Source organism: Populus alba, chromosome 1, assembly GCF_005239225.2.
Source record: "Populus alba chromosome 1, ASM523922v2, whole genome shotgun sequence".
Taxonomy (NCBI): domain Eukaryota; kingdom Viridiplantae; phylum Streptophyta; class Magnoliopsida; order Malpighiales; family Salicaceae; genus Populus; species Populus alba.
Window position 1 is genome coordinate 40,414,534 of NC_133284.1, and position 13,123 is coordinate 40,427,656.

Here is a 13,123-nt window from a genome sequence, read left to right on the forward strand (position 1 = left end):
TCACCACCACCACCATTATCATTAATAAAAACACCATCATCCACTATTTTATTATTATTTTTAAGAAAAATATTTTTTTAACTTAGCCAAATAATAAAAATAATATCATTTTTAAAAATATTTTTGAAGAAAAAACACACTTTTGGGTTCAAATAACTAATCCCTTTTATTTTTTTTATTCGATATCATCTATTGTGTTCTTTTGATTTTCTCTCTCAACCTATATAATTATTTTTGTTTTGCCATAAAGCCATTGTCCTAATCTTGGTGTTTATTAAAGTTAATTTTTTATTGTCGTTGTTTATGTTATTATTGACTAGTGATGTTATGAGAGAGAAAGAAACAATGGGAAAAGAAAGCGAAATCATGTTAAGAGAGAGAAAGAAACAAAAGGAAAAAGAAAGCAAAGTCACAATGTCTTGGTTTCTTTTTTACATTAGAAATTAATTTCATATTTCATTTATGATTTTTTTTTTTACTTTTTAGGTGCTCTTTATTATGTTTCATTTATGATTTTCTTATATTTTCTTTAATTTGAATATAAATAATAATATTAAGAAAAAAAAACAAACATAAAATTGTAAAACAAAACCTAAAAAACCAACTCTTTATGTTCCAGAGGCAACCAATGTTCCAATTAAATATGATACATGCCTTGACATATATGAAGTTTAAGTTTGACAAAACATGATTAAGCTTATAAATGATGGGGTGGATGGCATTTCTCACATAAATTTAAAAGACTCGGCTATCTTCTTGTCTTATCACAAACTTTAATATAGCTACTAGTTGTTGATCAAGGCTATGTTGCGAGGTCGGATTAATTATTTTTTAACAAAATAATATTCAAAATAAAATTAAAATTTTTTTTTTTAAAAAAAGCAACCCCATAAAAAGGTCAAACCAACCTCGGGTCAACCCACCAGACTTGCAACTCAGGTAATGAGATCGGAATAACCTAGTAGAAAAGAAAATGAAGAAAACTACAAAGCCCATTAATGAAAAAAAATCAATATTGATTGATGAAATTAGAAAATAATAATAATAATAATAATAATAATAATAATAATAATAAAAGATATCAAGCTACGTTAACTTTGGAAACCCATTAATCCAAGTCATTAGGCCGAGAGCACCCCACCTGAAAAAACTATGAAGCTTTATTATCAACCAATAAAATATTGAATAATAAAATTAAAAAAATATATATATACTAAAAGATCCAAAACAAAAAAAAAAATACCAATTAAAAAGAATAAGGATAATGAACAATTCAAAGTATGAGGATCATAATTAAAACAAAAAATAAATTAGATGACATGTACAAAATTTTGATTGAAAAGTAAAATTGAAAAGAGAAATCAATTTAACAAAAGGATAAAAAAAATAAAAACCAAATTTAAAAAAAAAAACATATAGAAAATTAAGATTGAAAACAAATTAAAATCTTAATCACGAACAAAAATTAAAAATTAAAAGAATAAGAATTAAAGTTTAAATATCAATAAATAAAGGACAACTCTAAAATTACGCATAATCAATGTGAATTTTGAGGTGAAGAAAGCAAAAGAGAAAAGAAAAAAAGAAAATGATGTCGGTATTGAACTGCTGCATCGACACCACAACTCGCTGCTTCAACAAGGATAAAATAATGCTTTTAGGGTCCGTTTGTTAATGAGGTTGCGTCTGTGTTTTGTTTAAAAAGCAAATGCAATATGCTTAGTTAAGAAAAAAACATAATTTACTGTGTATGGGCTCGCATAATTTTGCGTTCGAGACACATGGAAAGGAAAAGCAGCAAAATGCTGCTTCTTGCACACTGATCATGCTAATTGATTAGCATGAACAATGTAGCCAGCTCTATTGTTTCAGTCTGGCCGGTTTTGGTTTAAAACTCAAAATGTATTGAACCACGACCCAATGAAATAAAAAATTATTAATTGTGTTTTATTTGAAAAATTAGTGTTTAATATTATTCAATGACACTACATAAATTAGATAGAGATCACTTGATGATGTAGCATTTATAGAATTTGATCGCAATTCCAATTTTGTTCATGATTAAATTTTACCTAATGTTGTTGCGCGCTTAAGAAACAAAAAAAACTGTAGTCTTTGTCAGATGTATTTCATACGTGATGGAATTGTATATAGTTTAATGGAACAACAAAAAATATTTTATATAAAAGTATTATTTATTTCATGATGTAATAACAATAGTTAAATCTACAATATTTAAATTAAAAACTATCAATATTAATATATATTTTAAAATTATTTTATAACTTTAATTTCAAAAGCATTATTAACCAAACACATTAAACTATTTTTTGTTCAACCTTAATTTTAATTACAGTTTTAACCAAACATATATAAATACTAAATCAACGTCAATAAAAAATATTTTTTATAAAATAATTTTTTTAATAAAAAAAGCTTTTAGTCATTGCAAATTTTATATACAATTCCAATCTACAGTACACGAATCTTGTGCTACAAGATTTTTTTTATAATTTTTAGATTTTATTAATAAAATAATTTGAGGACGGAAAAAACATAATCTGTTATACATCAAAATTAATCATTGAATCCAACAAAACTTCCATTAAAACCTAAAATATCTATTTCGGATACATTGTTTTAATAGATCGAAATTTGTTTTTTCCTTTTTCTCTAATCTACCGTCCATGTCCTCCATTGCACGCATCATGGTATAAATTAGACACCTAAACAATCAACTGTCTAACTAAAGAATTGTAACAAGACCAACCATCTAGGTGGTAGTCTAGTGGTAAGATTTGAAATCAAAAGCTTTGCTTTTCTTTGTGATCTCAGGTTCGAGCTCTAGGTTGCTCATATGATAGTTATTGAAGGCTTATATAGTCGTTAACTTCAGGACCCGTGGGATTAGTCGAGGTGCACGTACAAGCTGGCCGGACACGCACGTTAAACTAAAAAAAAAATTGTAACAAAACCACTCCGTTGGTTAATTATCATATATTATAATCAAAAACTCTTTTTAAAACTTTAATTATGAATATATATATATATATATATATATATATATATATATATATATATATATATATATATATATATATTGCTGCTATAAAAACTATTATAATATTAAATATAATATATTTAAAATTACTTTAAAAAACTACAGCGCACACTCTCAGACACCCTTCTCATCTCTCGCTTTCTAATAGGAAATCTGACGCTCTCCCTCTGTTTACCTTCCCTCTCTTTCTTTTTTGTGTTCAGGGAGGACTCGGGAGGAGGAACCTTGGCTCGCCGAGCCTTTCTTCTCATGATAGTATAAAAAAGACAGCTAAAAGATGGTGGCGGTTACATGTCCTCTTCATTGACTGAGCCCCCATTAAAAAGAAAAGAAAAGAGAAAAACAAAGAAAGGGGTAAAAAGCAGAAGCATCAGCAGCAAGCAACACAATCACGTACTATAATATCCATCATTACTGGGAAAAATAAACTCTCCCCATAAATCTTCCGCTTCTTCTCCTCTGTTAAGATGTTGTGAATATAGGTAGCATTCAAGTGCTTGAAGCAGTATGGTGTGGTAGCTATGAAAATGTTGCGCACTCGGTTTTTAGTATGTAGTTAATGCTATTTGGGGTGTAAAAAGATCTGGGTTTTCTCAGAGAACTCAAATTTAGTGACATTCAACTAAGATCTAGCTTAAATGAGACGCACAAGTGAGTGATTTTGTCGGCTGGTTAAAGCTTATTTGAAAAGCGGATGAGGCTGAAATCGATCGTGTTTTGTAGCAAAACCGGTTTCGGTTGAGGATTTCGAAACTGGGCCCGTTTCTTTGCTTTTCTTGGCTTCCATATGAACTTGTCTTTGATGGTTTAATAGTTTTGTCATTCTTTTTTGGGTAAGAGGGAAGGTAAAAAGGTGAAGAACAGGAAGAAGAAGGCATGATAGTGTCATTGTGTGAAGGGAAGAAGTTAGTGAAGATTGTTTGGGTTGTGGGTCTAAACTTGTTGCGATTGTGTTATTAAATCTCCCTCCCTCTCTCAGTCTTAATGAGGCACTCTTCAGCTGGTTTTAATCCACAAACCCACGAAGGTCTGTGTATTTAATTATTATTGCCTCTCTATTCTTTTTTCATTTCATTTTTGCTTCAGCTATAATTTTGGTGGCTGAGTAAATGAGATCTTGGAAAATCATATCATGCTTGGTCGATATAATCCACACTTAAACTTTGATTAAGTTCCTTAATTTTTTTTCTTCTTTAATTCTGATTTTTCCAGTCCTATGCTCAGAGACCTTACTGTGTATCCAAGTTTTGAAACTTTTCCAACGTTTTTTTTTTTTTTAATTTCCCTCAATTTTCTCAGGGATCAAGCAGACTGTTAATGTAGTTCACCTTGCTGAATTTACTTCGTTTGGCTTTTTATAATATTTGCCCTGTTTTGGGGTTTGGGAGAAGTGATTTTCATTTAGTTTCTGTTTCAAAGCCCTTTTTCAGCATTCTTAACTACTTCATTCAAGCTAATTGGTGGCCATATTTTTTTCAAAGTTTTCTTCGCCAAAAATTGCATTTTTTCATGTAATTTTATCACATTACTTTGGAATGGATTTTGCAGTGGAAAAGCGGGTGCTGAATTCTGAACTATGGCACGCATGTGCGGGTCCTCTTGTTTCTCTACCTGCTGTTGGAAGCCGCGCTGTTTATTTCCCACAAGGTCACAGTGAGCAGGTTAGCAGAACTCCGATTTTAGCCTGCTTACGTTCACCTATCGATCAGATCCCTTTATTGTTATTGAATAATTATGTGTTTGGTAGAACGAGTATCTGAATATAGCCTACAGAGGCTGTCTCTTCCTTGCACGTAGTTGAAATTTTAGAGTAATTCAGTTTGATCATCAAGATCTAATGTGTAAATTACCAGTATGACATAATACAAATAATCAACAATGTGTATGAGACAATCTATGATCATTGTGGTGCTAAGCTGCTCACCGATTCTCTAAAACGTCCACTGTATTTATTAGTTCATGTTGAAAATTGAAGTTGTGCTTGTATGCAAAAATGTGTATCTGATTTTTCCTCATTGTCACACTCTATGTTGACTTATGACTGTGAACAACTCTGTGTGCTTCATTTCATTTATATTGCAATGGCCTTTTATGTAGGTTGCCGCATCAACGAACAAGGAAGTGGATGCCCAGATTCCAAGCTACCCAAGCTTGCCTGCACAACTTATCTGTCAGCTTCACAATGTGACCATGCATGTAAGACTTGCTTTGCTTTGTTAGCTTCTGGTTCTGAATATTCCTTTCTTTTTTTAAAGCACATATTATTTCTCAATTTCAGGCAGATGTTGAAACGGATGAAGTTTATGCACAAATGACCTTGCAGCCACTAAATCCAGTATGCCTATCTGTTTTTATTGGCCTTTTTCATTAGTTGTTCTTATGGATTACTCTATATGAGTAGCATTACATACTGACAATGACCTTGTTCTGCAGCAAGAGCAAAAGGATGCCTACCTTCCAGCAGATATGGGCACCCCTAGCAAACAGCCAACCAATTATTTCTGTAAGACTTTGACTGCCAGTGACACAAGTACTCACGGAGGATTCTCTGTCCCTCGGCGGGCAGCCGAGAAAGTGTTCCCACCATTGGTAAATATTCAATCTAACTATGGAAGGTGTCCATCAATTTTTCAGTTCTCCAACTCTGATGAAATCCTGACGCATTGGTAAATATTCAATCTAACTATGAAATGCAACCATCAATTTCCATCTACTGTTTACTTGCAGGATTTTTCTCAGCAACCTCCAGCTCAAGAGTTGATTGCTAGGGATTTGCATGATAATGAATGGAAATTCAGACACATATTTCGCGGTTAGTTTTTTTTAAAACTCTGATTTTGTCTATTGAGCACCATATTCATTCTTTATGTCAGTCAAAGTGCATCCAGTGGAGCCTCATCTTCATTTAGTTTTTTTAATTGATTGGGGTAAACACGATATGTGATGAACAGGTCAATAAACTATTGTGTATCTGATGATAAAAGTATTGTTTTTATGAATTATTGTCTTTCAAACTCATTATTTGTTTAGAGTTACAACTTATTAACTAACTGACTAATCTATATTCCTCTTATGCTTGACTCAGTTTTTAGGTCTTTTGTTTGTTATGTCAATGCCTGCTCTATGTCTACATTATTCTCTGTAAAACTTGCTTTTTGCATGAACTGATGGTGTAAATTATATTTTTAGAGCTTTTAGATTCAAATTCTCAAAGAACCATTCTAAATTGTCATAATTAATTGTTTTTTGAAATTTTGTATCTTATTGGAATGATTCTAGTTGCTTACAACTTATGATAGAAGATGATTCTATTATTTTTGGAGAATTTAAGCCAAACAAGAAGTTACTCTTGAATTACAGGTTCCACTCTTAACAAATTTTGACTTCTCTTTAATCAGGCCAGCCAAAAAGACACCTTCTTACAACTGGGTGGAGTGTGTTTGTGAGTGCTAAAAGACTTGTTGCTGGGGATTCAGTGCTTTTTATCTGGTATGCTGTTGGTTAGCTCCACTGTATTGATACTTTTAATTTACTTTATATTGTGTGTTTTTAGTTTTATATAGTCTAACTGAACTTGGGGACACCAAGGCTAGAATCTCATCCTGATCATCTTAGCTACATAGTTTGTGCACTCTCTTGGAATTCCAGTGAATGTACATGACACTATGCTTAGATTAGGAGCATAATGCACTGGCAATCTGGTAAACCATCTGTGGTCACACGATTCCTCACTGTATGTTATATGTAGTTCATGATGTGGATTTTTTAAGAACATCCTTGCTCTTTAAATTGTATGTATATGGTTTTCTATAAACCATGCATCATGTTAGTGTTTCAATTGGAGCCTGTTTCTGTTCATCAGGAATGAAAAGAATCAGCTGCTACTTGGCATTAGGCGCGCTGCTCGACCACAAACAGTGATGCCTTCATCAGTCTTATCAAGCGATAGCATGCACTTGGGCCTTCTTGCTGCTGCAGCTCATGCGGCTGCAACAAATAGCCGTTTTACCATATTTTACAATCCAAGGTATGATTGTGCTTGTGAAAGTTAAATTTTAAATTACTTATCTGCCCTCTAAATTTTTGTCCCCTCTTATTCAGGGCTAGTCCATCAGAGTTCGTCATACCACTGGCCAAATATCTTAAAGCTGTTTATTATACTCGAGTGTCTGTTGGCATGCGCTTTAGGATGATGTTCGAAACAGAAGAATCAAGTGTCCGTCGGTATGCCCTGAACTTTTATTGTCACGTTCACATATGATAGTTATGATTCTTCCATGATTGGGTTTTATCTTCTTGACATTTTGTTGACAACTGGAGTGAGAAAAATCCTCGTTTCTTATTAGCCAAGGGTGACAGTAGATCAATGACAAGACAAATGTTTGCCTGGTTTTTCATTAGATGGTTTGTTGTCACATCCAGTTGATTAGAGTGAGAAGACATCATTTTTCCCACCTCACTTTTCTGCACTTGTACTGCTACCTAATGCCTACATTGGCTCTGTAATTTCTAGCTTACTTCTCTTCTTGTTAGTGCTAAATATTCTTTCCAAAAAGCATTTTAAAATTTTGTTTCAATGAAGACATCTGACAGTTGTTCATTATCCAGCTACATGGGTACAATAACTGGCATAAGTGACTTGGATGTTGTTAGGTGGCCAAATTCACAATGGCGTTCAGTCAAGGTATGCCAAGAACAATCAGCGACGCTGATATTATTTATTTTTTAATAAAATAAATGCCTGGTACATGTAGAATTTTGCCTTTGCCAAATCACCTTTCAAATATTTGCTTGCTATATTGTCCAAAACTCTATCTTGATACAAATAGAGGATGTGCATGCAGGTTGGCTGGGATGAGTCTACAGATGGGGAGAGGCAGCCAAGAGTTTCTCTTTGGCAGATCGAACCACTAACCACTTTCCCAACATATCCATCTCCATTTCCCTTAAGGCTCAAGCGGCCATGGCCACCAGGACTACCCTCTTTCCATGGTAAGCTTGTCTACAACATTTTGAGGGTTTGATGGATGCTACTATCATATAAGCTCTCATTTTAAAGTACTTCCATGATTTTTCTTTCCTTGTTCTTTTAACCTTCACCTTACTTTGCCGGGTTTAGGCATCAAGGATGATGATCTAGGAAAGAACTCGTCCCTTATGTGGCTACGAGGAGATGGAGACTCTGGAATTCAATCTTTGAACTTTCAGGGAACTGGAGTTTCACCGTGGGTGCAGCCAAGAGTTGATGCTTCCATGCTAGGTTTGCAAAATGATGTCTACCAAACTATGGCTACTGCTGCCTTTCAAGAGATGAGGACTCTAGATCCTTCCAAATCATCAGCTGCATCCCTTTTGCAATTCCAGCAACACCAGAATCTCCCAACCAGGAGTGCTGCTTTAATGCAGCCGCATATGTTGCAGCAGTCTCCTCCTCAACAGACCTTTCTTCAAGGTGTTCAAGAGAATAAACATCAGTCTCAGACTCCATCCCAGTCACACCTTATTCAGCAACAACTGCTGCATCATCACTTACTTGACAGTCCACAGCAGCAGCAGCAGACATTTCTGCAACAACAGCAACTGGCTGACAAACAGATCCCAAATGGTGCCTCTGCAATATCTCAATATGCTTCAGCCTCTCAATCCCTGACACCACCATTGCAAGCTATTTCACTGTGCCAGCAGCACAGCTATTCTGACTCAAATGGGAACCCAGCGATGATCCCTGTTGTTTCTTCCCTGCAAAGTCTTTTGGACTCATTTCCCCCAAATGAATCATCTCATTTGCTAAGTTCGCCTAGAATAAATCCCTCGGTAACTTCTTCTGGCTGGCCCTCAAAGCGAGCTGCTGTTGAATCGCATACTTCCTCTGGAGATCCTCAATGCATGGTGACCCAAGTGGAGCAGCTGGGGCCACTTCAGACAAGCATCACTCCTAGTTCTGTTTCTTTGCCACCCTTTCCTGGAAGAGAATGTTCAATAGACCGGGATGGTGGCACTGATCAACAAAACCATCTTCTATTCGGTGTCAACATAGAGCCATCATCTCTTCTACTGCAGAATGGAATGTCAAGTCTAAGGGGAGCTGGAAGTGATAGTGATTCCACAACTATACCTTTCTCTTCTAATTACATGAGTGCTGCAGGCACCAATTTCTCTCTTAATCCAGCAATGACACCTTCAAGTTGCATTGATGAATCATTTTTCCTGCAATCCACAGAAAATGTGAGCCAAGGAAATCCACCAACCAGAACCTTTGTTAAGGTAACTTTGCATTTTGCAATTTGAATTAATGTTCCTTTCCGGATGCATTGTTGTGGGATTTATGGAATGCTTTTACATTTAGCATGCAAATTTTTAGTGTGTTGGTAGACTTAATTATTTCTCCATTATGAATGTATTCATCTAGAAACCTCAAGCAAATATTGTCATGGATGTTAACAATGTAATTGTTTGCAGGTTTACAAGTCAGGGTCCTTTGGTAGGTCACTGGATATCACCAAATTCAGCAACTACAATGAGTTGCGCAGTGAGCTTTCTCGCATGTTTGGCCTCGAAGGCCAACTGGAGGACCCCCTGAGATCAGGCTGGCAGCTTGTATTCATCGACCGGGAGAATGATGTTCTTCTCCTTGGTGATGGCCCCTGGCCGTGAGTTTCTTACTTTTACTTTTGGCAAATTGGTCTGACACAATTTTCTTTGTTAATCTAAAGCTCAACTTAACTAAAATCATTGAACGCATTTGATCTATATAATCTTTATATTTGTTATTGTTAAAATTAAAGCATTTGATCTATAATCTTTGATGTGATGTTGTAAAATATCCTAAGAAAAAGATGTAACAAGAAGAAAATGTCTTGTATAGATGTGCACGAACTTTGAAAGGCTAGATTCAGTATATAACATTCATGAAATTGATACATATGTATGCTGAACGTCTTTCAATTTCCATCTATTGTGTTCCAGTCTCCATCAGCCAAATTCCTGATCAATTTGGTGCTTTCTTATTACAGGGAATTTGTAAACAGTGTGTGGTGCATCAAAATACTCTCACCACAAGAAGTACAGCAAATGGGAAAACGAGGTTTAGAGCTTCTAAACTCTTTTCCAATTCAGAGGCTTTCTAATGGCAGCTGTGATGACTATGCAAACCGGCAGGATTCAAAATCCTTGAGCACTGGTATAACTTCTGTGGGGTCTTTGGACTACTGAACAATTTAAGAAGTTAAGATACCACTATTTCTTCTGTAATATCAGCTTCTCTTCCAACTCTTTCAGTTTCAGAGGTGGAAGGGCAGCCTAATCCTAGCGTAAAGTTTTCATATAAGCTATTACTGTAATTAGAAGATACTGTTCCTCGTTTTCAAGCTATTGAATGCCCACAGTTGATATTAGGAGACATATTTTGCAAGCTCAGCTGTTTGATTTTGTTATTTTGCAGTCCATTTATTATGAGCTAAATCTTACTGTAGAATGAACGTGATTTTCCTGTGTCATAACTTGGCTTTTTATGCCCTGACAAAGACCTTGCTGGGTTCAGATGACTTGCTCATCTTGTAGGTACCGGTACTGTCACGTGCTGGAGATTGATGGCGGCAAGGTATTGAAAAGTGAAATCCACTTTTTCTAGGGTTTGCATTAATGCGAAAAAGCCCGAGCCAGCCGTCCAGTCCCACCATTGCTTTTGATTTGACCAGGCTACTGATGCTGTACACGAAAACAACGATCGAGCCAAATCTGCCTCAATGTCAAGTCCCAAAAGTCTGCTAATTTCCCTATTCAATTTGGATAAACCAGCTGCGAATATATATAGACCGTCGAGTACAACAAGGTAAAAATATATGGACCTGGATTGTTTCTTTCTTGAGGTCGAGGGGGCCAGGTGTTTGATATTATCAAAATCAAGTTCTTTTCCGAGTGATTTGAGTGAGAAACGGAGTACTATTTACAAAGAAATCTAGCAGTGTTTCTGGTGTTGGATTAAATCAAGAAAATGGAGCAAATTCCTTGACCATAAAACTAATTTTCCAAGCTTAAGGGCTCGTACAATCAACCTTGAGATTTCAAGAATGGCACTCGCAGGCAGAAAGTTTGCCTCGTGAGGCACGAGATATCCTCCATCTAAAACCCTAATTTCACAAGATTCTACGTTCCCTTGATGGCTGTGAGGATGATCTTTCAAGCAGTGAAAGGGGAAGGAGAGAAGAAAAAGGTTTAGTTGAGCTCTCATTTTTCTCCGTGGGACTGTAGGGGCCACTGTGTAATGGTGGAATTGTGTTTTGTGATGCATTGAGTGTAGATTGGACTTTCCTGAGGATTGGAATGGTGACAAGGAAGGACGCTATCAGCAATAAGACGTAGGGCTGGCAATCCACCAACCCTCTCAGAGACCCTTTCGCAACTGCGTGGGGAAGGAAGGAGGGGTGTCCTTTTTCTTCTGGCTTACAACGCATCAAGAAATTGATTGAATTGACCGGTTAGTTTATATGCATTTCAATCAATCTTTTAAGAGCTTAATATTAATAATTATATGAATCTTGAAATTTATAAAATTTGTAATACTCGAATTAGTAATTTTTAAAAAGCAAATTTATAACCTGATCAGTTAAACTATATCTCTTATCCGAGTACCATGAAGCACGTGGAATCCCGTGTGAATCAGCAAGGACCACCTTGCAAGGCTAAATACTCCTGGATGACCGATAGCGAAATAGTACCGTGAGGGAAGGGTGAAAAGAACCCTCATCAGGGAGTGAAATAAAACATGAAACCGTAAGCTTTCAAGCAGTGAGAGGAGCCCAGGGCTCTGACCGCGTGCCTATTAAAGAATGAGCTGGCAACTCATAGGCAGTAGCTTGGTTAAGAGAACCCACCAGAGCCGTAGCATGGTTTTGTTAAGTGCAAAATTGACACATACAAACCTCGCCTCTCCATTCCCTTTCCCCATCAACACAGGCGAGATGAGCTTAGCCATGGCATTGCTGTTGTGTCTTGACTGTCTGAGATCTTAGCTCTCAACAAGGAAAGGCTCGAGTTCGAAAATGCTCGAGGAAAGATGACGACTCATTGAGTTACAATCACAGTACCATAAGCTCATGAGGATCTTCCAACATGCATGCCTTCTCGCATGGTTTTTTGTCGACATTTAGGCTGCAATGGGAAGATTATGGACAGAGCTTGTTCAGCCCACAAATCTACGTTCATAGCTTGAATGGCCCATAAAATGATACGGCATCGTATAGGGAGCCCAAGAACGCTTTCCTCTCGCTCTTGATTATGCATTCTTCGGCTCTCTTACTTCCCCATTTGTGTCAATGTCAACCTTCTATTCTTAAGAAATGTCTTTGTTAGTCCTTCATTTATATTCCATTGCATAAGGTGTTAAATCCTTTCTTTAACTCTATAACATGATGACCAACAGGCACTTGATACTAAAGGGATCAGCCACAAGATTTATGCCTCTACTAAGTAGTCATTTTACTCGTGTTTTGTTATGGATCAGATATTTATTTTAACAAAAAATAAATATGATATTTTTTCAAAAACAAAAAATTTAACTATAATCATAAATTAAAAAGTTGATGAGAAGTATTTATGTCAAAAATAAAGTGTTAACATGTCAATTTAATTTGTCTAGCTGCAGGTTGAATAATTTTTTTTCAACACAAAATCATTTAATATACACGTATCATTAACGTGTTTTTTTTTATATCAAGTAAAATATATAACCATGAATCATAAATTCGACGCTTATATATGATAAAATATAATAAATATTATATACATAAAAAATATATTAGATCTCAAACTAATTTTTAACATAGTCGAAAAATGGAACAATGTTGCAATTGTTATAATAAAACACCATTTTCTTAATCTGTGTAGAATAAATCTCCAATAAAAAGTGAAAAGAAAAATAAACAAAAAATAGAATAAATAGACCAGGTGTAAATAATAATAAAAAAAAACATTTCTACAAAAAGGTGTAAAGAATAAAAAAGAAAAAACATTAAAATGATGAATTTGGCATGCATATTATAATTTTTTAAAAAAACAAATCCT

At 35.2% G+C, this 13,123-nt stretch overlaps 1 protein-coding gene across 1 annotated transcript; it reads left to right on the forward strand.

Moving 5' to 3' along the window:
• The first annotated feature begins 3,175 nt into the window (after positions 1–3,175).
• On the forward strand, positions 3,176–10,494 carry LOC118056820 (auxin response factor 6). Its single transcript, XM_035069185.2, has 14 exons — positions 3,176–4,088; positions 4,610–4,722; positions 5,159–5,257; positions 5,340–5,396; positions 5,495–5,650; positions 5,789–5,873; positions 6,460–6,550; positions 6,924–7,088; positions 7,163–7,285; positions 7,670–7,745; positions 7,906–8,053; positions 8,181–9,325; positions 9,521–9,711; positions 10,075–10,494. Exons 1-14 carry the CDS (start codon positions 4,046–4,048, stop codon positions 10,271–10,273), a joined length of 2,691 nt encoding a protein of 896 aa, XP_034925076.1. The 5' UTR covers positions 3,176–4,045; the 3' UTR covers positions 10,274–10,494.
• The last annotated feature ends 2,629 nt before the right edge of the window (positions 10,495–13,123 follow it).

What these genes read in the sequence shown, in the direction of transcription:
- LOC118056820 (XM_035069185.2), top strand. Translation starts at nt 4,046, where the DNA reads ATGAGGCACTCTTCAGCTGGTTTTAATCCACAAACCCACGAAG. An exon ending in CACAAGGTCACAGTGAGCAG is followed by an intron (nt 4,723 to 5,158) that starts GTTAGCAGAACT and finishes CCTTTTATGTAG; the next exon opens with GTTGCCGCATCAACGAACAA. An exon ending in TTCACAATGTGACCATGCAT is followed by an intron (nt 5,258 to 5,339) that starts GTAAGACTTGCT and finishes TCTCAATTTCAG; the next exon opens with GCAGATGTTGAAACGGATGA.